Source organism: Dipodomys spectabilis, unplaced genomic scaffold, assembly GCF_019054845.1.
Source record: "Dipodomys spectabilis isolate Male_0828 unplaced genomic scaffold, ASM1905484v1 ptg000002l, whole genome shotgun sequence".
NCBI classification, from domain to species: Eukaryota; Metazoa; Chordata; class Mammalia; order Rodentia; family Heteromyidae; genus Dipodomys; species Dipodomys spectabilis.
The window spans coordinates 55,801,145-55,828,466 of NW_024870679.1; the positions used below are offsets into that span (position 1 = coordinate 55,801,145).

At 38.6% G+C, this 27,322-nt stretch overlaps 1 protein-coding gene across 2 annotated transcripts in view; it reads right to left on the reverse strand.

The window, feature by feature from the left end:
* Window positions 1-2,315: 2,315 nt before the first annotated feature.
* Window positions 2,316-27,322, reverse strand: part of Eps15 (epidermal growth factor receptor pathway substrate 15) — a 123,148-nt gene continuing 98,141 nt past the window's right edge. Inside the window, exons 21-25 of one of the 2 annotated variants that reach the window (XM_042674684.1) lie at window positions 21,985-22,054; window positions 14,532-14,608; window positions 12,381-12,543; window positions 8,105-8,289; window positions 2,316-4,871 (exon numbers count right to left, since the gene is read on the reverse strand). In XM_042674684.1, the coding sequence (XP_042530618.1) occupies window positions 4,725-4,871; window positions 8,105-8,289; window positions 12,381-12,543; window positions 14,532-14,608; window positions 21,985-22,054 (642 nt within the window). In that variant the 3' untranslated portion in view covers window positions 2,316-4,724. The remainder of the gene's footprint in view (window positions 4,872-8,104; window positions 8,290-12,380; window positions 12,544-14,531; window positions 14,609-21,984; window positions 22,055-27,322) is intronic. The other variant, XM_042674694.1, reaches the window with a different exon arrangement.

Below are 27,322 nucleotides of genomic sequence, written 5' to 3' on the forward strand. Positions count from 1 at the left end.
GGTCCTGGGTGCTGTCCCTGAGTTCTTTCACTCAAGGCTAGCACTGTACCATTGAACTACAGTGCCACTTCCGGTTTTCTGGTAGTTAACTGGGCTGGCTTTGAACTGTAATCTTCAGATTTCAACCTCCTGAGTAGTTAGGATTACAGGCATGAGCCACCAGTACCCTGTTCTCTTTTATTCTTTTAAAACTCTTTTCCTAGGCCACTATCACCTTGGAACTTCTTAGGAAAGTAAATTCTTGGGTCACACTCTAGATCTAAAGAATCAGAAACAAGTGAGGGAAGGGGTGACATTGTCCAATAAGAAATGTACTCCTGGGGCTGGGAAGGTGGCTCAGTGGTAGAGCGCTTGCCTTGTATGCATGAGGCCCTGGGTTCGATTCCTCAGCACCACATAAGCAAAAAGAAAAAAGCAGGAAGTGGCGCTGTGGCTCAAGTGGTAGAGAGCTAGATTTGAGCTGAAGAGCTGAGGGACAGCACCTAGACCCAGAGTTCAGGCCCCACGACCGGATCCAAAAAAAAAAAAAAAAAAGAAATGTACTCTTAACCTGACCTATGTAATAGTAACTCCTTTTGTACATCACTTTTTTGTTGTTGTTGTTGGTCACAGGGCTTGAACTTGGGGCCTGGGTGCTGTCCCTCATCTATTTAGCTCAAGGCAAGTGTTCTATCAGTTGAGCCACAGTGCCTCTTCCAGTTTTCTGGTGGTTAATTGGAGATAAGAGTCTCATGGACTTTCCTGCCTGGGCTGGCTTTGAACGGCAAGCCTCAGATCTCAGCCTCCTGAGTAGTTAGGATTATAGGTGTGAGCCACCAGCTCCTGACTAAACATCACCTTTTACACTAACAATAAAAAATTAAAAAAAATCAGAAACTCCGGAAGTGAGGCTTAGCAATCTGTATTTTTAGTAAATCTACCAAATGATCCTATTTGCTAAAATTTGAGAACTATTCCTTTCTTCCTATCATCTACACCTATGTAGACCCTAAGACCTAGTCTAAATCACTCTCAAACCACTCCCATTCTCTCAGATTTGGCCATAATTACATTTTAAGTTATTATATGTCAAATGAAGACTCCAACAGTTTTCCACCTGCAATCCCTGCTTTATCTACTTTTTTCTCCAACCCCCGCCCCCAATATGCCAAAATATCACAAGATCCTTCTTATACACAAACATTAACAACTCATTCTTTCACTCATAGCCTAAATTCTGGTTCCACCAAGTTACTTAAAACTAAACTTAGTTTTTGGGCTGGGAAGGTGGCTCAGTGGTAGAGTGCTTGCTTTGCATGCATGAGGCCCTGGGTTCAATTCCTCAGCACCACATAAGCAGAAAAAGCTGGAAGTGGTGCTGTGGCTTCAGTGGTAGAGCGCTAGCCTTGAGCTGAAGAGCTGAGGGACAGCGCCCAGGCCCAGAGTTCAGGCCTCATGACCAGCAAAAAAAAAAAAAAAAAAAAAAAACCAAAAAACTAAACTTAGTTTTTGTCTTTTTTGTTTTTGTTGTTGTTGGTTGTGGGGCTTGAACTCCAGGCCTGCACACTGTCCCTGAGCTCTTCAGCTCAAGGCAAGCTCTCTACCACTTGAGCCACAGTGCCACTTTCTGGTTTTCTGCTGGTTAATTGAAGATAAGGGTCTCATGGACTTTCCTGCCTGGGCTGGCTTTGAACTGCGATTCTCAGATCTCAGCTTCCTGAGTAACAAGGATTACAGGGGTGAGCCACCGGCGACTGGCTCTCCCTCCTTTTTTATGTCTTCTTTTCATAGCCTTGTCAATACTGATGGAGAACTTTTCAATTTTGCTAGCCATATATATATTTTTTTATCTTTACAATTTAAAATTTTTATTTATTTAATAAAAGGATGGCCTTTTCTGTCATGTACTTATAGGACAATATTAATAACTAGCTGAATTTCCTCTTTCAGCAACTCATAAGCATAGGATAGTGAATTAGAGGGTTTTAAAAGGTATTACACACAGCTGGGCTGTTGTTGGCTCATGTCTGTAATCCTCGCTACTCAGGAGGCTGAAACCTGAGGATTATAGTTCAAAGCCAGCCATAAGAGTCTGTGAGACTCTCATCTCCAATTACCCAGCAAAAAGTCAGAAGTAGAGATGTGTCTCAAGCGGCAGAACACTAGCTTTGAGCAAAACAGCTCAGAAACAGTACAGAGGTCCTGAGTTCAAGCCCCACCACCAGCACAAAAAACAAAAAACCCCCCAAGCCCCATACAAAACCACCTATGTTTAGAGTACTGTCTCTGTGCATATACATTTCCTTTCTTTCACAAAACAGGACCCAAAAAAACCCTAAAAATGATAGTGCATATTTATTGAGTGTATATCCAATGTAAGATATTCTCTGAAATTCTTTACACATATTAGTGTAGACTGACTGTACATTTACCTTTCCTCACTCATATAGTACACATAGAGAACTGTGCAAAGATCCAATGTAAACTGGATAATGGATAGAATGCTTTATTATATAAAGTTTATAACTCTCATAATTATAGCCTAAATATACTACAGGAGTTTGAAATATAAGAGAAAATTCTATGAACTAGTATGTAGAAGACAGTTAAAAGTTTGTAAGCAATGTCACTTACATCTTGGTATTACTTATTTGTTCTTTTCAAGCACAGGCCCTGGAGCCAGGGTCAACACCATAATATACCACAAATGACTTAACACATCCATCCTGCACAGTCAGCATGGAGATACAGATATATTTATATAATACATACTTTAATATTATATTGGTCCACTTAGTATGCATATTTTAACAAATGATAAGAATCTATATAATCCAGTTAAACACACATAAGATTAGGATACAATTATTACATTGGAAGTTGGTGTTTATAAGTTACAGATATTTACTATTTTCCAGAGTGCTTTTTTAATTAAAAAATATTTTAAAAGCATTTCAAACATTTGTTCATTTTTCCCAGTGCAAAAGAAGGTTGTTCAAGTCAACTTACCTTTTTCCTGAAGAGTAAAGGGGAAGGAAAAAGAAACCCCAAAAACCACACTCATCACATCTCTCCATACTACCTTCTCAATCAACTTTTGCAGTAAATCCATATCACTGTATTAGTTTATCAAAGTTATAGCCTTGTGATTACTATTCAGCCCTTGCTTCGTATGTATCACATTTATGCTGAAATGTTTCTATTTACATAAGTAGAAAAAAGTTAGCAGTGCAAGAAAGTGATTTAAATTTTGTTTTAAACCCCAGTTGTCCAATAGTGTGTGGAAAGAAAAAAAGCACCATTTCAAGATGAAATGTATTAGGTATTTTGGAATTTATTTATAGGCCAAGTAAGTTATTCTGATTAATATATATCAATACTTCTTTCACTTGGTGATCCCAGAGGATTTTAGTTAAGTTTTCAGGTGCATTTTTCTTTGTCTTGCTATTCAATACACTAAATCAGTAATGCAGGTTAAAAAAAGATTATAAATTACAGCCTCCTTCACTCTATTTCAAATTCAGCTTGTCTACTAGGTCACTTTTATAGAAAATGAGGTTTTAATACAAGCAGAGTACTTTTTATAATCCCTCAATTAAAAATATTTTTTTGTTAGTTTGCCAATTTTATAGGTGAAAAACATGAAGAGAGTAGATGAAACTAAACCACAAGGTACACAAAATACAATATAATACATGCCACTTTCCCCATTTATATTAAGTGGAAGTTTTTTCAAGTAGCTGAGCCTTCATTAAGGAAAACAAAACAAAACAAATATATATGAAAAAATGAAGTACCTTCCAGTTCCAGCTTTCTAGAATTTCTTGTGCAAAGTTCAAGAACAAACTTATCATGAGCTAGAGAACACAGTTCAAGAATAAGGGCTGCATGTTAAGATTTCTGCTTACACATACTGATGGTGTATTTTAAGAGACAAATTTTCTCCACTGTCAGGCATGTAAAATGAACATTTCCCTGTAAATTGTTCTCATAAGAAACTGATTTTGTTAATTAGCACACATACAGAGAGGTATCAGTTGATCTAAAATTCTTTAAGTCTAGAGAAAATTGTTTTCAAAAATGTATTTCATATATGTGGCTTTAATGTTTTCATTTAGTGAAAATGTGAGTCTCAAGCTATAATGGTTCAAACTAATGCAACCCCTTTCCAATACTGGAGTTAAACAATGCAAAACATATTGTCTTTCTTATCTTTAAAAACCCCAATTAAACGGCACTTTTACTATAAGGAAATAAAAAATGTATTTTGGGCAATTTGCACCAATCATAAAAGAAATAGGATCTTCTTTCCCTTCCCCTCCAACCATTTAAATCCAGGAAAAATACTGAAAACATTAAGATATCTTCTGGCTATCATCAGAATAACTATAGAACAAGGGTAGCATAGGGTTAAACTATTTCTCTATGTTCCAGAAAGTAGAAGGTTGGGTGTTCTAGCTTTATAAGTAAAAGTAGCACAGGCAGTCAAAAGCTCACAATAAATGCACACCAGAACAGGGGTCTAGGTGAAGCTGTCTGATTAGGTTACTGCTTTTGATGGAAAAAGTAAAATAAAAGACAGATGTGAAATATAGAAGAAAGAAAAAGTAGACTTTTGTCACATTTACAGGATTCTCAAAACCTTTGTATTCCCATGCTCATAGGTAGTTTTGATACACATGGTAAATAGTTTCAGTATTCAAGAAGAAGAAAAGTGTGTTGTTGACAAAAGACAAGAGAATTCTTCATGCTTCTGATATTTCGGATTTGCTGAGTGCAATAGCCAGTTCTAAGTCTTCTTGCTCTTGCTGATTCAGCCGGGCAAGCCTCTGCTCTTCTTCTCTCTCACTTTCCCTCTTGGCCCATTCAATCATATCTTCTTCAGAGGGATACTGTCATTTAAAAGATCAAATGAATGAACAAATGAACATATAGATAAGTAAAACAAATACAAAGAAGGAAAAAGTTTTTGAAAAAGAGCTTTAACTACTTAGTCCACCTGAAAGACGCTAGAAATAATCGTAACTTTTTTCACTTTTTCTGAAAGCACATTTTTAGTTTTAACAACTTATTAAGCTATGGTTTAACTTAAAAGATTAATGCAGTCTATGGATACAAAGCCTATGAAAGTAAACATTTAAAAATAATCACCTAAGGCAGAAATGAAGTTGGGAGTAGTAATGCATGCTTGTTATCCTAGTACTTGGGAGGCTGAGGCAGGAGGACTGCAATTCAGAGGCTAGCTTGGACTACATAGTAAGACCTTAGCAAAAGTAGAAGAGCTTGATGTAGAATAGCACACTTAAAAAGAGAAGAGGTGGGGCTAGGAAGGTGGCTCAGTGGTAGAGCTCTTGCCTTGCATGCATGAGGCCCTGGGTTCGATTCCTCAGCACCACATAAGCAGGGAAAAGAAAGCCGGAAGTGGTGCTGTGGCCCAAATGGTAGAGTGCTAGCCTTGAGCTGAAGAGCTGAGAGACAGCGCCCAGGCCCAGAGTTCAAACCCCACAACCGACCAAAAAAAAAAAAAAAAGAGAAGAGTTAGCCTTTTGATCTAGTGTAAAACATTTTAGTGATCATCCCACATAATAAATCATTTTAAGGGCTGGGAAGGTGGCTCAGTGGTAGAGTGCTTGCCTTGCATGCATGAGGCCCTGTGTTCGATTCCTCAGCACCACATAAGCAAAAAGAAAAAAAAGCCGGAAGTGGCACTGTGGCTCAAGTGGTAGAGCGCTAGCCTTGAGCTGAAGAGCTGAGGGACAGCGCCCGGCCCAGAGTTCAGGCTCCACAACCGGACCCCTCCCCCCAAAATAAATCATTTAAAAATTAATTCCATTGGTGACTTTTTTTATCTTATTTTAGATCTTCAAAGTTCAGAAAAACTCTGAAGCAAAAATGGGCTGATTTTGATATACATAATAAAAGACCATTAGGTATACTGGACAAGATATGAAGGCTTAGAGAAATTTTTTGATCTACTTTAAACAAGATAACACTAGTGATTATTCGATGGTGAAATTTTTTTTTTTTTTTCCAGGGCTGAGAACCAAACCCAGGGCCTTGCGCGTGCCAGGCAGGCGCCCTTCCGCTGACCCCCAGCTCCTGGTGAAATATTTTTATTCACATCAAACTGCAACTTTGGCAGAAACGAAATTCATAATTCTACTTGGTTTCACTTATAGGAAATAAGAGAAATTGTCAGGCTTTGTAAAGATAGTAATTTTTAATCCTAAGGAATTAGAGGTCTTAAGTTCCCGATGAAATTTAAAATAATGAAAAAAATGGAGTATTTATATTTATATTATAAATTACACATATTATATTATGAGATTCTAGAGTATGAAATAAGCAAAAATGCATCAACTATTGTTCAAGACTCACTCCAATCAAATTTTGACTTGCTCCCCTCTGTATATCACTTTTATAATAATAAAAAAAATTAAAAATTGACTTGCTACAATCATACTTGAGATATTATATTTTCCTATTTTCTGTCTTTTTTTGAGATACTGGAGTTTGATTCTAGGCCACATGCTTACTTAGCTGGTGCTCTACCACTTGAGCCATGCCTCCAGCCCTGCTCTTTACTGGCTATTATAGGTGTGATCCATTGGCACCTGATGCCAGTTCTTGATTCTCTACTTGAAACCACTTAAGTTTCATTTGAATTGAAACTAGTTAGTATAGATCTGATACTCCATTTTTATATCCAAACTATGTATTTCTTTTTCTTTTCTCTTATCTGAATTGTATTCTAATTTGCACCTTCCCATTCAAAGAGTAGCCACTGGAATTTAAGAGTATATATTCAAAGGCTGGTACTAACAGCTGCCTTACATGCATGCAGATTCCTGCCTATCTGCTTTCTAACCAGAAATAGTGGCATGGACAGTGCCACTAGTTGAGTGACCCAAGGTGATACAGAGGAGGAAAACATTAGACAGGTTGCAGTCAAAAAACACGTGGCTACTACATTTCCTATTTCTCAAATCGAGGGTATGAGGTAATAAACAGGAAACTCCTGTGTTACAGACAGAATAAGTGGTGATGTCATTTTGCCTGAAAAAAAATTCTGAGCAAGGGGTTGGGAAGGTGGCTCAGTGGTAGAGTGCTTGCCTTGCATGCATGAGGCCCTGGGTTCGATTCTTCAGCACCACATAAGCAGAGAAAGCCGGAAGTGGTGCTGTGGCTCTAGTGGTAAAGTGCTAGTCTTGAGCTGAAGAGCTGAGGGACAGTGCCCAGGACCAGAGTTCAGGCCCCACGACCAGCCAAAAAAAAAAGGAGGACAGTTTTATCTAATGATGGGTGATGATGCCTCCACAGTGGTTGCCCCATTTCTATACCTTTCTTAAGGGCCCTGAGCTACGCTTATATCACAGCATCTTTCCATGGGTTTCTAATGTTTTTTCTATTTTAGAAAATGCTGAGTAAATATGGGTTACTGGTGAACTACAGTCCTCTAGATAAAGTTTGTTCAGATCTTGATAATAGCTAATACACTGTCAGTGTAGCACTTTTGAAAAGTTACTATGGAGTGGAGGTGTAGCTCAATGGTACAACCAGCATAGAATTGTGTGAGGAACTAGGTTCCATCACCAGCACCAAAAAACAAAAACAAAAAGTATTTACTGTATGAATGTAGTGAACAGAGTTCTGCTTTCTACTCAAAAAATTCCTGGGCCCATCTTATCAGACAGTAGTTGCTGATTGGTCTTTAGAAATCATGAAAACTTTATACACAAACACACATATACAGCTAACAAATATACAAGCTCATTACTGGCATGATATTCATCCAGTGGGAAAATAGAAAAATCACCATCACACTTAACTACCTGCAAAATAATGACTGTCAAGATTTATAATTTTTATTACCAAGACTAACAGATGAGTTTACAAAACAACTTGTATATATCCTAAGAACTAAGGCTACTGAAACCATTTGTACAATGGAAGGATTTTAGAACCATCGAAATAGAATCAAACAGAGGTTTTGCTTGGGGGAAAAATGAAAGAGATAAATTTAATTGAAATGATAAAAATTTGGCAGAATCTAAAATAATCTTTGAAAACTCTGGACTACGAATGGAAAGATTTTTCCCCCAAACAGCCCATTCACAGTACTTACAGCACTGAAGTTAGCAAAATTGCTTGGGTCAGCCTCTTTATTGGTAGTGGTAGTAGTAGAAGTGAATGGATCAGAATACATATCAGGATCTTTTTCTTTGGGGCTATCATTGCCTTGGAAAGGCTGAAATGGATCATTCAGTTTAAAGGGATCAGAAGATTCCAATTTGTTGATGGGTCTTTTTCCTGGATCAAAATCATTACAATTAACTCAACCAGTAAATATGACAAACACAAGCCCACAAGAACATAACACAGGGAACATTACAGAATTGAGGGTAGATGGGGTGAGAACTTAAAACATGGATTTTTTTTGTAGTTTTCTTATACATTCTTAATTCTGTCTTAAATGGCCATATCAACCATTCCTCACAATTTTCACACATAATCTCTCAAATACATTCCAGCTAGGAGCAACAAAGTGAATATAAAAGCAAAGGGAATAGGCCAAGAATCACATTTTAAAAAGAAAGAATAATCCCCTCCTCTCTCAAGGCAATATGTTACCAAGAATTAAAGAAGGAAAAGGATGAAACAGGAGGAAGATTATAGCAATGGCCTCTGCAGTTATAAACTCATCCTCATACTTAAGGAAATCACTCTAACTAGTGGCAATACCAATAAACAGTCCTTTTAAAATGGCAAAGTTGCCAGGCGCTGGTGGCTCATGCCTGTAATCCTAGCTACTTGGGAGGCTGAGATCTGAGGATCATGATTCAAAGCCAGATCAGGCAGGAAAGTCCATGAGACTTTTTTTTTTTGGAGGGGGGTGGGGCGGTGGTTGTGGTACTTGAACTCTGGACCTGGGTGCTGTCCATGAGCTCTTCAGCCTAAGGCTAGCACTCTACCACTTGAGCCATAGCACCACTTCTGGCTTTTTCTGCTTATGTGGTGCTGAGGAATCGAACCCAGGGCCTCATGCATGCAAGGCAAGCACTCTACCACTGAGCTACCTTCCCAGCCCTCCATGAGACTCTTATCTCCAATAAATCACTCAGAAAACCGCAAGTGGAGCTGTGGCTCAAGTGATAGAGTGCTTGTCTTGAGCTGAAGAGCTGAGGGACAGTGCCCCATGACCAACCCCCCCCCCCAAAAAAAAGGGCAAAGTTATTCTGATTTTCTGATATTCATAATCCCCAGTAGCATAAAATTACAAATTACCCTGACAAAACTTCCCCTACCTTTTGCCATCTACATCTCAATCTGTGTGACTGATATGTTTAAGCCTAATGCCTATCTATTTGTGGGTACTGATAAATTATTCTTTGACCAGTGTATTACCTGTTGGTAACACTATCATTTCCAAACAAATACTTTAATTTTAAAGTATTACTTAAAGTTATTACTTCTTGAAGAAAAGATAGTAAAAGTGGAGGTTAAAATATCTTCAAGGCCAGGCGCTGGTGGCTCACGCCTGTAATCCTAGCTGCTCAGGAAGCTGAGATCTGAGGATCGCGGTCAAAGCCAGCCTGGGCAAGTAGAGCAGTGGCTCAAAGTGGTAGAGCACTCGCCTTGAGTGAAAAAGCTCAGGGACAGCGCCCAGGCCTCCACAACAGACAAAAAATAAACAACAACCTGCAAATGCCCTTTTTGGAAAATGCTGTAAGAGCTGGTAACAGCAATAGTAGTAGTTATTTTTCATCACTGAAGCAGCTTACAAAACACGCTTACAGCTCCTATCTCAATACATCGTTCCAACAGTCCTGTGAAGGTAGGTAAAATTAAAATTAATACTATTTAACAACTGAGGCAGCCAAAGCTTAGATATGAAATTAATTAAGTTCATGGAGCAAAATTTGAGGTATAGCTCAGTGGTAGAGCATTTGCCTCCTATGCATGAAGCCCTGGGTTCAATTTCCAGTACCATGATAAAAGAAAAAAACAGCGACAAAGGAAAGCATGGGCTATCCAGAATTAACTCAGAGGTTTAGGCTCCCATGCAAGGCTCTTTTCAACAAACCATCCTTTTTCCACTCTATCTTTCTACAATTTTGTATATTCACCTCATGCTTGTCAGGTAGGTGCTTTATCCTTTGAACCATGGCCACAGCTAATTTTTTACTTTAAGGCTATTTTTCAAATAAGGTCTCACTTTTTGCCCAGGCTCAATGTCAGACTACTATTCTCCTACGTCTGCCTTCTGCATAGCTGGGATGACAAGAATGCACTACCCCACATGGCTTGCTTAATTAATATGGAGTCTTGCTAACTTTTCTGCCTAGACTGGTCTTGAACCATAATCCTCCCAGTCTCTATGTCTTGAGTAGCTAAGATTATAGGCATGAACCACTGTGTCTGGCCTGGATTCTTAGTTTTAATTAAAGCACAGAGTATATTACCTTACTTAGAATTTAAAAAATAATTCCATTGTTAGCATCACACGGCTGTATAAACTTAAATGAGAATACTATTATTCATTTTTTCTTTCTTTCTGTCAGTTGTGGGACTTGAACTCAGGGCCTGGACACTGTCCCTGATTCTCTTTGTACTCAAGGTTAGTTAGTTCTACCACTTGAGCCACAGCACCACTTCTGGTTTTTGAGTGATTAATTGGAGATAAGAGTCTCATGGGGACTTTTCTGCCTGGGCTGGCAGATTTCAGTCTCCTGAGCTGGGATTACAAGTTGTGAGCCACTGGTGCATGGCTTTTCATATATTTTGACCATCTTAATATGTTACTTTTACTGAAAAGAAATCATTTAACTCATTTACCTGATTTTTCAGCAGATAATTTGAGTATTAATAACTGTATATCCAATCCTTTAAGTCAAAGAACAATCTGCTCCTGGGTTGGGAAGTTGGCTCAGTGGTAGAGCGCTTGCCTTGCATGCCTGAGGCCCTGGGTTCCATTCTTCAGCACCACATAAGCAAAAAGAAAAAAGCCGGAAGTGGTGCTGTGGCTCAAGTGGTAGAGCACTAGCCTTGAGCTGAAGAGCTGAGGGACAGTGCCCAGGCCCAGAGTTCAGGCCCCATGACTGGACCCAAAAAAAAAAAAAAAAGAAAAAGAGCAATCTGCTCCATAGGAGAAGCTATTGTGAAAAGGCAAGAATGATAACCTACTGGGGCTGAATTTTACCAAAGAATGATATATGACTAAACAACTAATGTGCCAAATATATCTTCTCATTAAGCAGCTTAGCAACAGTACAAGTATTTAGGGCAATTACCTTTTCATGACTTGTCATGAAACAACCCATTCCCTTTTACAGTGTTAAACATACAAATACTAAATAAAAAAGAAAATGAAGCTATGAAGAATATGTTCCTGAACCAGGTGCTGGTGGTTCATGCCTGTAATCCTAAATTAGAAAGAGACCTGGAGAGAATTTCAGTTCAAAGACAGCCCAGGTAGAAAAGGCTATAAGACTCTATTTCCAATTAGCAGCAAAATGCAGACTGGAGGTGTGGCTCAAGTTGTAGAGCATTATCATGCATGAACAAACCAACTAAGTATGAGGATCTCAGTTGAGGGATACTGATACTGGACCCAAACTATTTTTTAATTGCCATTATAAAACACAGAAGTGAAAAAAAAATTCCTTCAAGAAGGGCAACACACTTTTAAACTATACTGCTGAAAACCAGAAGCTTTATTTTCTCACATTAAAGTATTTAAAGAAGACTGAATTTTGTAGGAAAAGGAGACATCAAATTAACTTTCTCTTCTAAAAATTAAAACAATAATACAGGAAACTGGTATACAAATGATAATTGGTACACTTTCAAAAACCAAGAGATTAGCCAGGCACTGATGGCTCATGCCTGTAGTCATAACTACTCAGAAGGCTGAGATCTGAGGATCATGGTTTGACGCCAGAATAGGAAAGGCTGTGAGACGCTTATCTCCAATTAACCACAGAAATTTGGAAGTAGAGCTGTGGCTCAAGTGGTAGAGTGCTAGCTTTAAGTAGAAAACAAAAGCTCAGGGACAGCGCCCAGGCTTTGAGTTCAAGCCCCATAACTGAAAAAAAAAAAGAACTAAGAGATTTACTTGTATTTCCTCTTTTCCACTTTCTATTTCTCTAAAGTGATTCAGGGGAAGGGAGGAGGGGGGGAGAAGAAGCTCCTGTTAAAAAGGCAGTTTGTGATAGTTGAACATACTTATCTCTTAGGCACCTATCTTTCTGTACTGAGACCTGAACAGATGACAGTAGCAAGCTTCTGCTATGTGTCTGATTTACATACTTACATAAAATGGCTTTATGTAAGGTCTACACAGTATTTTCAGAAAGAGAAAAGGCATCAAGTTGATTTAAGGAAGGTACCAACTCTCATACCAGGTGGTGGTGGGCAGGGTCTTGTTGGAGTTCCAATCTTTGGTGGCAGTGCTGGGGGTACATCTTCACTCTTGACTGATGTTTCCTCAAACACATTTTTTGGAATGATCTCTCTGCTCACAGAGCTTGATGTGGCTGAACTAAAAGGATCTTCATTGTTAACCTTTGTTTAAAAAGAAATATTTATATAGGGCTATATAAATAAAACCAAGCAAACTGTGCATTTCATATCATACAGCATTTAGAAAAATGATGGGAGCATTAGCCACACTCATTATTTTAATTTCTAGAGCACAGACATTTTACCTTTTGTATTCAAGGACAAATGGGATTTAAAAAGGGAATCACTACTATATGAACAGTGACGCTCACTACTCATAAAAAATACTAGATCATATTAAAACAAGCCAACTGTGTACTGAAGATGTCAAATTACAGACAATATGTTTTGAAAAACTACTCACCTAAGACCCTCTTTTCTTTCTTTCTTTTTTTTGTACTAGTACTAGGACAAAACTCAGGGCCTCAAGTTCACAGTTGGTATTCTACTATTTGAACAATGTCTCCAGTTATATTTTTGGCTGATTTATTGGAGATAGTCTCACCAATCTGTCTGCCCATGCTGGCTTTGAACCTCAATTCTCATTTCTGAAGGAAAAGCTAGGATTATAGGTGTGAGCAACCAGTGCCTTCCTTGAGGCCCACTTTAAAGGGGCCATATATACACCTGTCTTTCAATGAATATCTGAGCCAGATGATAATTGATAAGTGATTCCTCACGTCTCAATCCACTTAAATATAGGAAAGATTTGAACACTAATTAAAAGAAAATGGCATCTAGACAAACTATAAAGGCAAATGAAATAGTCATTTTTTAAACAACTGATCTCATAGAATAGTAAGTAAATACAGGTCTGAAGATTCTACCTTTCAAATATTTGGAGTTATGAAAGAGTTACTTTTCTGTAATGAACCAGCTTATAATTTCAGATCTCTCTAGTCATTGTTTCTCAACAGTGGGACTACTGTATATAGAATAATTTTTTTTTTTTTTTTTGGTTGTGGGGCTTGAACTCTGGGCCTGGGCACTGTCCCTCAGCTCTTCAGCTCAGGGCTAGCGCTCTACCACTTGAGCTACAGTGCCATTTCTGGTTTTCTGGTGGTTTATTGGAGATAAGAGTTTCACAGACTTTTCTGCCCAGGCTGGCTTTGAATTGAGATCCTCAGATCTCAGCCTCCTGAGTAGCTAGGATTACAGGCATGAGCCACCAGTACCCAGCAATATAGAATAATTCTATGTTGTAGAAGTAAGAAGTGTATTATGCTTAATGGCATCCTTGGCCTCTATCCAACAGATAAGAGTAGCATTCTCCATCTAGTTGTAAAAATTTGTCTCTACACATTACCAGATTCACTGGGGTTAATAATATAGACAATTTGATACACCCTGAATCCTCCTCTATTGGCCTGAATCAATACTAGATCTATGCTGGAAAATAGGTAGTGAACATTTAGTATTATAATTTGTATATTAAGTACCTTAGGTATAGTTGTTCTTCACTCTACTTATACTTATTATCATTATACTGTATTGGGGTTTTTTAAAAAACCCACATAAATAGTGAGCCCTCACCTACGGCATTATCTATGGAGTTATGTTGCAGAGACTCCTATGATAGGCAAAAATCTGCAAAGAAGCAATAAGTAAACCATGATATAGTGAAGGACAATACTGCTACATCGTGGATTTTTACCTATCACGGGGATCTCTGGAATGTAACTCCCACCATAGGTGAGAGATCACTGTAGACCCTAATAGCCTCAGAGTCTGAAAATCAAGTAGCTAATATGGAGAGGATGGATGACTATTACCTCTATGACCCAGGTAGAATACAGAGGAAAAATACATTTCGAAGAAACATGTTTAAAATGGACATAAGATTCTAAATATGATGTTGCTGAGCAAACTTTTCAGTGGGAAATTATAATTACCCATATCAACACAGTCTGTGTATGTTTATGATTATAGTTTATCTTTTATTTTTGTCTGAAATTAGTATTTGATCTGACTTATTGCAATCAAGTTGCAATGTCTAAGAGAGTTCTGCTCCTCTGATGTATTTTCCCTTTTCATTAATCTCTGCAGATTACCTTTGACAATGTGCTGAAGTCAGCAAATCCTTCTCCAAAGGATTCATTTCCAAAAACAGAAGCAAAAGGATCTGTGGCTAAAATAAGCAGATAAAATCAGTGCAATAGAACAACAACAACAAAATACCCCCATCAAATTTCATGTCCTCTTTTGCTTGGTAATATTCAGACTGGTGAAAAATATCTAATCCCAAGTATGAGTCCCTTAATTTATGACTGATACTCACAAAGACAGTACTGTACACTGATAATCCATATGATCATACGGTATATTCTTGTATACCAGTAACATAAATTAACTGGTTAATGATTCAAGATAAAATACAGGTGAACTACTTTTAGGTACTTTTATTTATTACTTTGGTCTGAGACCAAAACTCACATTTAGTACCTGAGAATTTTGCTAACTGGCTAGCATAGTACCAACTAAGCCATGCCTCTGACCATAAGACTCTAGAATAAACATCAATAATACATAGTTCCTATATAGTTCCTATAAATTTAATTTTTGATTTTATTTTTTGGTTGGTTGTGGGGTTTGAACTCTGGGCCTGGGCACTGTCCTTCAGCATTTCAGCTCAAGGCTAGAGCTCTACCATTTGAGTCACAGCTCCACTTCTAGTTTTCTGGTGGTTAACTGGAGATGAATCTCACTAGACATTCTTGCTTGGACTGGCTTTGAACCACGATCCTCAGATCTCAGTCTCCTGAATAGCTAGGATTACAGGTGTGAGCCACTGGCACCTGGAAATTTTTAATTTTTTTTTAGATAAGTGTCACTATGTACAAGCCAGTATAGGGAACTCTGAAGCTGAGCTGTGAAACTTGGAAAAGGTTTGAATTTGGAATCCCACCTCAACAGCACTAGGAAGGCTGAGAGCTGGCCATGGAAGGATTAAACCACAGCTCTGGAGAGGGTAAGGAGAATGGATTGCAGCCTCTCTTGCATTTCCTTAGACTGGTAGCTGTGCTGGGGACCTTGTTGGCAGGACTAAAAGACCTTGAGGGCTGGGAAGGTGGCTCAGTGGTAGAGTGCTTGCCTTGCATGCATGAGGCCCTGGGTTCAATTCCTCAGCACCACATAAGCAAAAAGAAAAAAAGCCGGAAGTGGCGCTATGGCTCAAGTGGTAGAGCGCTAGCCTTGAGCTGAAGAGCTGAGGGACAGCCCAGGCCCAAAGTTCAGGCCCCAAGACCGGGCCCCCCCCCCCAAAAAAAGACCTTGAGAACTCAACTTTGGGTTAGATAAGTGAACACCGTGTGTCTGTACTTTCCCTGGGCTGCAATGTCCTGTCTCAAAAGAATAAGGGAACCAGTGTCTCTCACAAATTCTGTTTTAGCTCTGATTATAATATTAATATAGATGCTTTACTTTTTGCATGTATCCATGGTAACCTTCCTTGTGTGAACTCAAATAAATACGCTTGCTTGTGGGAACTGGGGCCCAAGTACAGGAGAGCCTTGGGACCTCTGGTCTTCCCCCTTTTCTATCTGTGTATATCTGTATTTTTCTAATTTTCTTCAGCTTGGTATCCTACAGCACTGCCTCAGGTTACAGTTAGCAACAGACCAGGATGGCTTCAAACTTGGGACTTTTCTGTCTTGCCTCCTGAGTGCTGGAATCACAGGAAGTTAAAAAAAAAAAGATATATACAATAAATTCCAGTCTTCACACTTGTCCTTCAAAGGCTGTTTCAAATACTACCTCATCCATAAAATCTAGTGTAACGGGGCTGGGAAGGTGGCTCAGTGGTAGAGCGCTTGCCTTGCATGCCTGAGGCCCTGGGTTCGATTCCTCAGCACCACATAAGCAAAAAGAAAAAGCCAGAAGTGGCACTGTGGCTCAAGTGGTAGAGCGCTAGCTTGAGCTTTAGAGCTAAGGGACAGTGCCCAGGCCCAGAGTTCAGGCCCCACGACCGGACCCCCCCCCCCCAAAAAAAAATCCAGTGTAACCTATGTCAATAATTCACACAAGCAGTGATTTCTTCATTCTCTGTGCAGTAACTATATTTTGTACTGTGTCCAAGTTTTTACCATGATTATCTGTAGATGGTAAAGCTCTTTGAAAACAGGAAATAAGATCTATCCAACAAAGAACCACTGACAAATACCTGCTGACCTATACCAAGTTCTAGAAAATAGGGAGATACAGTTTCTACCCTTGAGAAGCCCTAGTGACATATCTAAACAAACAAAATAATTACTGGGCTAACTGGGAAAAGCAGGAAAAGTAGCAAAGCAACACATCTGAGCTTCTGAAGGAGGTGTTCTGAATAAGAAATTACATTTGCCAAATAGTTGGAGGTGTGTGAGAGAAAAAAGGCTACTGCTTTCAGTAACCATAAAAACAATGCTTAACCAATTCTCCACAGTGCAATTCTCCATAGTGCACTTTCCATTTTAGCTGCAATGAACATATTTACTCTGATAAGCTTCACCTATTCAGGGATCACCAATAATACCAAAGAATGTTTTTAACAAGTACTGCGTCATGGGGCTGGGAATGTGGCTCAGGGGTTGAGTGCTTGCCTTGCATGCATGAGGCCCTGGGTTAGATTCCTCAGCACCACATACACAGAAAAAGCTGGAAGTGGGTGCTATGGCTCAAGTGGTAGAGTGCTAGCCTTGAGCTGAAGAGCTCAGGACAGTGCCCAGGCCCAGAGTTCAAGCTCCATGACCAGCAAAAAAAAAAAAAAAAAACAAAAAAAAAAAAACAGAAAAAAAAGAAGTACTGCCTCGTATAAGAAGGTAGAAAGAGCCGGGTGCTGGTGGCTCATGCCTGTAAGCCTAGCTACTCAGGGGGCTGAGATCTGAGGATTACAGTTCAAAGTCAGCCAGGGCAGGAAAGTCCATGAAACTCCTATCTCCAATAAACACTCAGAAAACCGGAAGTGGCGCTGTAGCTCAAGTGGTAGAGTGCTAGCCTTGAGCTGAAGAGCTCAGGACAGTGCCCAGGCCCAGAGTTCAAGCTCCATGACCAGCAAAAAAAAAAAAAAAAACAAAAAAAAAAACAGAAAAAAAAGAAGTACTGCCTCGTATAAGAAGGTAGAAAGAGCCGGGTGCTGGTGGCTCATGCCTGTAAGCCTAGCTACTCAGGGGGCTGAGATCTGAGGATTGCAGTTCAAAGTCAGCCAGGGCAGGAAAGTCCATGAAACTCCTATCTCCAATAAACACTCAGAAAACCGGAAGTGGCGCTGTAGCTCAAGTGATAGAGCGCTAGCCTTGAGCTGAAGAGCTGAGGGACAGCGCTCAGGTCCAGAGTTCAAGCCCCATAACACACACACACACACACACACACACACACACACACACACACACACACACACACACACACACACACACACACACACACACGTACGTACGTAGAAAGAAGCAAAGGAAAGAGTTGCAAAGGACAGAGGAAAGAGATTTGCAAGGAGAAAGCAAAGCAAATACATGAAGAAATGCTCAATATCTATGTCCATAAAGTTAATGAAAGTCAAGACACTGAGATTTCATCTCACTCTAGTCAGTATGGCCATTATAAAAACAGTAACAAATGCTTGTAAGGATGTGGGGAAAAAGGATGTTGGTGGAAATGTAAACGAGTGCAATAACTATGGAAATTGGTATGGAGGTTCCTCAAGAAAATAAAAATAGAACTACTATATAATCTGCTGATAACACTCTGAAGGAATGTAAATAGACATAGTAGAAATGCTTGCACACCCATTTTTATCATGATAGCCAAGCTATGGAAACAACACAGATGTCCTACAACTGATGAATGGAGCAAGAAAACATGCACACACGTGCACATGCACACACACAATGGGGTATTATTCAGCTATAAAGAAAAATGCGTCTTTTGAAGGGAAATGGATGGATGAGAAGGTCATCATAATAACCAAATTCATCCAGGTTCAGAAGGATATGTGGATGCTAGATCTAAAAGATAAGCATACATAAACACATATAGGCTCATATGTATACACACAACTAACATGTTTGCAATTGTGGGAATGCTTAAGGGGATAGAAGGGGCAATACATTTGTGAATGGAGATGGTAAAACCAAACTCATAGAAAGCTGTTGAATAATAGTGGATAGGAGGTCAAGTGAGAGTAGGCGAGGATCAAATGATTAAAATGACAGCATATGAATGTGTGAAATACAATTAAAGCCCCTCTGAATAATTAATATGTACTTAAATAAAAATGAATGTTAAAAAGGTAAAACATGTCCTGTCTGTGGTATGGGTACTAGGGTGAGTGAGGCAGGTAAACAGAGGGAAAGAGGGTGAATATGGTCAAAATACTTTATGTACATGTATAAAATGAATGAAGCTTGTTGCAATTGGTTGGGAAAGGGGAAGGAAGGAGAGTGGCAGAGGGATGGGAGTCTGATCAAGGTACACTGCATGCATATATGGACATGTCAAAATGAAATATCCTGGACAACTAATTTGTACTAGTAAAAAATAAAATTATAAAAATATAATTAAAAATAAATTTAAAAAGAGAAGACATGGGCTGAGGAGATCGCTTAGTAGAGCACTTGTACAGCATGCACAGGCCCCAGGTTTGACAAATAGAAGACTGAAGAGATATAAAAATAATTTTCTTTAGTCTTTCTCAATTCACCTTTGTATCAAACAATTGCTAAAACAAAAGTGTGCTCCACTCAACCACTTAGATGCATAAAGTGTGTCTGTCTCTCTAGAAATGAATAGAGCATAAATATGAACAGAAGTGGGGGGGGGGGTCAGAAAGCTATATGGCAAACTCTTGAGTATATAGAACCAAGGAAGTTGACACAGAGAAAAACCCATAAATGCTCAAAATGTAAAGCTCAGTTATTATTGATTCACTTTTCCCACAATGTTGCCCAACTTCCACTAAAGACCTGTCATTTTTCAACATATCTCAAAATTTCACTTTCTTACTTAAATTAAGCGCTTAAATCATGCCCTTGAATGGATTACTTTTACCATGCTTTTAGGATACCACTTGCTTTTTTGGACAGTTTTTCACAAAATTAAGGGAAGGAAACACTCAGCAAATCACAATTTAAGCACAACTGATAATTACTCAGGATTGAGAGCTTCTTTACATCAAATGAAATATGTAATGCACATATGGGCATTTAAAATTTTTATTACCATGTTTATCAAAACCAAGTATAATAAATTTGTGATAAGGCAGGCTTCCTGTAAAATTTTCCTTTGTCATCAACACAATGGCATAGAAATACAGTGAGTGGGTAAAAAAGGTGGACAGATTGCCTAGAAAAATCAGTCCTTCAGGGATACATTGACAACTCTGGTTCTGAATAGGATGTTGAGAAATTTAAGAGTTACAGGAAACCCTACAACTTTAGTTGTAAAATATTCCTTTATGTAATACTTATCTACCAGGTCCTATAGCTTGGCCCAGTTCCATTATGGATGCTGATTTAGGCTTTAACCCTTCCTTTTCCTCTGTTATTTTTGATGATGTAGCAGTTGAGGTATATTCTGGAGGATATACACACTATCTCAATTGGGAGAAGAGTGGCCAAAGAAGTGGCGCTGTGGCTCAAGCGGTAGAGCACTTGCCTTAAGCTGAAGAGTGCAGGGACAGCGCCCAAGCCCAGAGTTCAAGCCCCACGACCCACCAAAAAGTAAAAAAAAGTATTCTGAAGGGGGAGGTAGTACTAGGGTTTGAAATTAAGGCCTTGTGCTTGCTAGGCAGGCATTCTACCACTTGAGCCACATCCTAGCTCTTCTGGCTTTTGTTATTTTTCTTTCATCATTAATTTACTTTATTGTTATTATAGAGGTGATGTATGGAGGGATTACAATTACGAGTCAGGTAATGAGCACATTTCCTTTTATATTCTGTTACCTTGCTCTCTTCCAGTGTTTTTGTTATTTTTCAAGTAAGTTCTTGCATTTATGCCCAAGCAGGCCTGGACTGGGATCTTCCTATTTATGCTTCTCTCATAGCTGAGGTAACAGGCACACACTATGCATAGACTTGATTGGTTGGAAACCTTTGCCTGGGTTAAACTCAAATCAAGATCCTATCAGTTTTTGTCTTCTGGGTAGCTAGGATTTACAGGCATAAGCCACTGTGTGTCAGCCACATAGTTTCAAAAGACATAACCAGTGTTAATACAGTAAGTCTTTTGGAATTCTCGTTTTCTCCAAGTTTTTGTTTAAATCAATATTTGGCCTTATACTAAATCTTACATTCCTCACTCTTGCTACTCATGTTGGGAGTTACTTCCAACTTGAAAACAAATTATCACATTGTGCTAAATCTCCTTAAAATTTGTTCAATATAAAAAAATCCAATTTGCTAAGGCATTTCTAATATTCTTTCTATGCTTATAATCCTTACTCTGCTATAATCAGCAATCTGGGAAAAGAAAGCTTTCTACTTGCAGCATGAGATTGAAATATTTAGACATTTGAGTTTGCTTTTCTTTGATTTGCTTCTCTTACATAATAGCTAGCCTGCTTACCTGTTTTATTTTTCAATGAACAGTGGGAAAGCATACTTAGTTGAAAAAAAAAAAGCTTTTTTTGTTTTTGTTTTTTTTGTTAGTCATGGGGCTTGAACTCAGGGTCTGTCCCTCTGTCCCTAAGCTTTTTCACTCAAAGCTAGTGTTATACCACTTTGATCTACAGAGTCATTTCTGGTTTTCTTGTGGTTAATTAGAGATAAGAGTCTCACGGATGTTCCTGCCCAAGCTGGCTTTGAACCACGATGCTTAGATCTCAGTCTCCTGAGTAGCTAGGATTACAGGTGTGAGCCACCAGCGTTCAGCTGAAAAGAGCTTTTAGATTCTGTTAGATTCCATAAGATCTAGCTTTAAGGTTCCATTAGACCTAGGTTTCAAATTTAGTTGACTGGTTTATCTGGCTCAAATATAATAATAATAATAATAAGCTGAATAATTTTGATCGTTATTTATTGTTCTGATTCTTAGTTTCCTGATGTTTAAAATAGAAATATTACTTAAAGAGTTGCTAAATGAATATTAGATAATATAAATGGAGTATGAAGACAGGATACTAGAAGAACATTAATTTTTTCTCTGTATTATTAACAGATTTTTTCTTGTATTTTCAAAACAATTTTTACTATCTGGAAGCCTTTAAATTAGGCCAAGGTTCCTTAAGAGTCAATGCTGACTTTGAAGAGGCAAAGCAATACTACCTTTTATAAAGCAAACAGCTCTTATTGGTTTTATTGATATTGATTGGATGGAGTATATATTCTACAAAGACCTTTAACATGAATAAATGAGATCATGAATAACAAGCAAACTAAAAAATGGTATACAAACACTGGTCACTATTATTGATAGAAAATTATAATTAGAAATAATATACTACAATTCAAAAGCCAAAATTAATAAAAAATATTTTGGGGAAAAAAAGCTTAAAGGGTAACATTTAACATTCCTTAACACTGGTAAATTTCTTTACCTGAATCAGCTGCTGCAATAACAACTGTTCCACCAGGAGCAAAAGGATCATTGTTCTTCAATGTTTCCCCCTAAACAAATTATACAAATCCATGATGAATGAGAGAAGTAACATTTCATATCTGAAATCCTACTGCTACTCCCTCAAAATGGTCCTCTCAAATTCCATAAGAAATGCAAACATAACAAATACTTTCCCCCTACTAATTTTCAGTCCTATTAAATAGAAATGATACCTATTCTTCTTCTTCTCTCTGTCTCTCCATATTTTTTTTTTTTTGGTCGGTTGTGGGGGCTGAACTCTGGGCCTGGGCGCTGTCCCTCAGCTCTTCAGCTCAAGGCTAGCACCCTACCACTTGGGCCAAAGTGCCACTTCCCCCTTTTTCCTGCTTATGTGGTGCTGAGGAATCGAACCCAGGGCCTCATGCATGCAAGGCAAGCACTCTACCACTGAGCCACCTTCCCAGCCCCATCTAATTTCTTTAACTGTGAATACAGACATTCCAGAAGACTTGATATGCCCCTCTTCTATCACAATCCCACCCTTTTTTCTGTAGAAGTGATTATTATCTAACTTTGATGATACTTCTTTCTTTTTCATAATATTGATACTTGTATAGAAGCATAAAATTTTAACTTTTTTTTTTTTTTGCTGGTCCTTGGGCTTGAACTCTGGGCCTGGGTGCTATCACTGAGCTCCTTTTGCTCAAGGCTAGTGCTCTACCACTTGAGCCACAGCACAACTTCCAGCTTTTTCTATGATTAACTGGAAATAAGAGTCTCACAGACTTTCCTGCCTGAGCTGGCTTCAAACTATGATCCCCAAGTCTCAGCCTCCTGAATAGCTAAGATTACAGGCATGAGCCACTGATACCCAGCTTTTTAACTTTTTATGCTGAATAAATTAGACTTATGGAAGAATTATAAAGACTATATAGTTCCCACAAACAGTTCACCAAGCTTCCTCTAATCTTAATATTTTATACAATTACAGTATATCTACTACAATTAAGGAATTAACAATTAACATCAGTATGAAACTATAAACCACAGACTTTATTTGGATTTTGAGTTTTTCCAATAATATCATCTATCTAGTCCCATATGTACACTAGATGCACTAACTCTGCCTCTTATAAAAAACACACACATATACATATACACATGGAGGGATATTTTTGTTACAAAGATCTTGCTGTATTTTTAATAATAAATTTTGTCAAAGTTTGGAATTAAGTGGCAAGAGTGACAGGCTACAATGAGAGAATTTTACTTGAAGCCATACATTTCTGTTTATTACTTTATTACTTTATCTTTATTACTGTTAACCAGTTTCCAAGAAATTGCATATTCAGAAAGATAACTGAATTTTCCTTTTGATACAAGGCTTTTCTTAAAGGGTTAGCTGAAAACATGATCAGATGCTAAGAGAAAAGGCTGTGAAGAGAGTTTCCAAACATTTATATCCAATTCTGCTTCATAACCATCAATGTTATCTATATTTTAGGTTCTGTTTCCAATTATCAAGAAGTTGGATATTACAACTCGGTATCAAAGGACAGTGCCAGAAGTTAACTTAAAAAGTTCCAAGTAGGGCTGGGAAGGTGGCTCAGTGGTAGAGCGTTTGCCTTGCATGCCTGAGGCCCTGGGTTCCATTCCTCAGCACCACATAAGCAAAAAGAAAAAAGCCGGAAGTGGTGCTGTGGCTCAAGTGATAGAGCGCTAGCCTTGAGCTGAAGAGCTGAGGGACAGCGCCCAAGCCCAGAGTTCAGACCCCATGACCGGACCCCCCTCCCAAAAAAAAAAGTTTCAAGTAGAGGTTGTGGCTCAGGTGGAAGGGTGCCTGCCAAGGAGTGTAAAGCATCAGGTACTGAAGTTTGAGTCCTGGTCTTAAACAACAACAAAAAACTTCCAAGTAAAACAAATGTAATAAAAGAGAAAGAAAATGCTAACCTTTTTCTGATATTACTGGGATTGAACTCAGAGCCTCACTTGAGCCACATCCCTAATACTTTTGGCTTTCACTTTTTTGTTTTATCATTCAAATTAAAAATTTGAATCATTTTTATTGTTATTATAAAGGTGCTGTACAGAGGGGTTACAGTAACATAAATCAGGTGAAGAGTACATTTCTTTTTGGACAGTGTCACCCCTTCTTTTCTCTTTCCCAGTTATTCTATCCCATCTCTGGAAGTGGCGCTGTGGTTCAAGTGGTTAGAGCGCTAGTCTTGAACTGAAGAGCTGAGGGACAGCACCCAGGCCCAGAGTTCAGGCCCCACGACCCAAAAAAAAAAAAAAAAAAAATCCCATTAAACAAAAAAAGGCCCATTAATCTATCCCAGCTCCATGCACAAGTTGTATAGTTCATTTTCTTTTTTTTTTTTTTGGGTCCGGTCGTGGGGTCTGAACTCTGGGCCTGGGTGCTGTCCCTCAGCTCTTCCACTCAAGGCTAGCACTCTACCACTTGAGCCACAGTGCCACTTCCGGCTTTTTTCTGGTTATGTGGTGCTGAAGAATCGAACCCAGGGCCTCATACTTGCGAGGCAAGCACTCTACCACTGAGCCACCTTCCCCAGCCCCGTATAGTTCATTTTCAACATAGTGTCCCATGAATACCATTCAAATTCTTTTATTTGGGGCTGGGAAGGTGGCTCAGTGGTGGAGTTCTTGCCTTGCATGCACGAGGCCCTGCGTTTGATTCTTCAGCAACACATAAACAGAAAAAGTCAGAAGTGGTGCTGTGGTTCAAGTGGTAGAGCGCTAGCCTTGAGCTGAAGGGCTCACGGACAGTGCCCAGGCCCAGAGTTCAAACCCCATGACTGACAAAAAAAAAAAAAAGTTCTTTTATTTTTGCTGGTACCATAGTTTGAATTCAGAGCCCTGGCTTTGCTAGGCTTGTTCAACTGGTATTCTATCACTTAAGCCATACCTCCAGCTTGGCTTTTTGCTGGTTAATTATACATGGAGTCCTGCCAACTTCTCTGCTCTGTCTGGCTTTGAACTTTGATTCTCCAGATCTCAGCCAAGGTTACAGACGTGTGCCACCAGAAACAAGCTCCAATTCACTCTTCCTAATTCAGTCATCCACTCCCTACTTCACATTATGATTTAACACCCGTTCAATGCTACTATATACTAGCTAGAAAATGGAAGATAATTTGTTCAGTTTAATTTATGCCTATTACAGAGCAAAAATCAGTTGTAGTTAGTAGGAAAAGACTTGGGGGTTCACATATGGAACCACACAATCTGTAATAATAAGTTAATCTTTTTATGTCTCGTTTACTTTATCTTAAAAGTGGGGGCAAGCTGGGCATTGAGGGCTCACATTTATAATCCGAGTTACTTAGGATGCTGAGATCTGAATATACTGGCTCAAAGCTAGCCCAATTAACCAGCAGAAAGCTAAAAGTGGGGCTGTGGCTTAAGTAGAGTGCCAGCACACGTGGTAGAGCAAAAAGCTAAGCAACAGCACATAGGCCCTTAATTCAAGCCCCAGTACTAGGATGCACACACATACACACACAAAGTAGGGGGAATATACAGGTGGATGTAGCTCAGTGATGCCACCACACTAGCATGTTCAAAGTCCTATATTTAAGCCTCAGCACCTCAAAACTAAAAGGAAGCGAAATTATGTTTCATAAAACTATTGTACTACTAAATGATGTATGTAGAACTTGGCACCATTCCTGGGACATAGGAGAGACTAAATAAACTATAGTCATTATTATATTGTCAACTCTTTGAGTGGAGAAGTTATGAAATGTCAGTAAGGGCAATATTTATTTTAAAAACTGAGGAGAAAAAAGTACAACAAATGGTAGAAATGTCTCAGCAGGGGAAAAGAATAGAAGGAATGTGTTAGGTTTTAATTAGGAAGTGCTAATTAGCTTGTTCCTAAATGAAAGAAATAGAGAATGAAAGGGTAGAATAAGGTAAGAGGAGAACACTGATTATAGTCAATTTTAGAAATTTTGGCAAATGAAGGTAGGCTTCATTTATAGGCTCATGCCTGTAATGCTAGCTACTCAGGAAGCTGAGCTCTGAGGACCGAGGTTCAGAGCCAGCCTGGGCAAAAAAGTCCATGATTCTTATCCTCAATTAGAATACAAAGCCATGAGTTCAAGCCCTAGTACTGGCACAAAAATAAATTGGCAAGGGGCTGGGAAGGTGGCTCAGTGGTAGAGTGCTTGCCTTGCAAGTGTGAGGCCCTGGGTTCGATTTTTCAGCACCACATAAGCAAAAAGAAAAAAGCCGGAAGTGGTGCTGTGGCTCAAGTGGTAGAGTGCTAGCCTTGAGCTGAAGAGCTGAGGGACAGCACCCAAGCCCAGAGTTCAGGCCCCACAACAAGACCCCCCGCCCAAAAAAAATGGCAAGTGAATCCTCACTGCGATACAGAGTATCCAGTAGGCTGTGGAAACCAAAATATTTAGTTATAGAGATATTTTCTCTAAGTCACTGGAAAAATACTAATTGTTGCCTAAGGAAAACTACTGAATTCAGTTAAGGAAATAATTCAAGAGTATAAAAATCAAACAATTACTCTTTTTATGTAACCTATGCAACAATGATACAAGATACTATGTTTGAATTAATTTTACAACTTTGGGGGGAGGGAAGTGGGGGATAGGGAAAGCAGGAGAAAATGAGGGAGGGGTTAGCAATGTTCAACAAGAATTATACTCATTTTCTTATTCATATAACTGTAACCCCTCTGAACATCACCTTTACAACAACAATAATAATAATAATAAAGCAATATTATTCTAAAAGCATTTTACAAGATAAAATATTTTGCTTTGGATGTCTATCAATCACCTGTCCCTTTCTGAGTCCAGTTTATAAATATGAAACCACTGCCTCAAAACCAAACCAACAGAAACTACTAAGTCACTCCGAGGATGTGAAACTGGGTGACAAGTACATGAGGCTTGTTACAATATTTCAGAATTCTCTATTTTGAGTTATTTTCAAACATCTATATTTTTAAAGCCTCCCAAACATTCATAACATAAAGAGTTTTTAATAGCCTCCCAAATGACACAATACTTTAGCTGTGTGAAATGGGGTACATTAATTTGGGGTCCTGATGTTCTTTTTAAAACAGAGATACTAACACCTACCTTGAAAAGTTAATGTGAAAATTAGAAATAATGAATGTAAGGTATATAGAGGTAACTGGATCATAGCATGTGAATACTAAATAGTAATTGTTGTAGCTATGTATGTACTCAAGAGAGCTTAATGTTCCTAAGTAGGGGTTTATATTTCTTTGCAAGATTAACATTCCAGAGGTACCTATAAAGTAATTTATATAACGTTTTTCAATAATAACC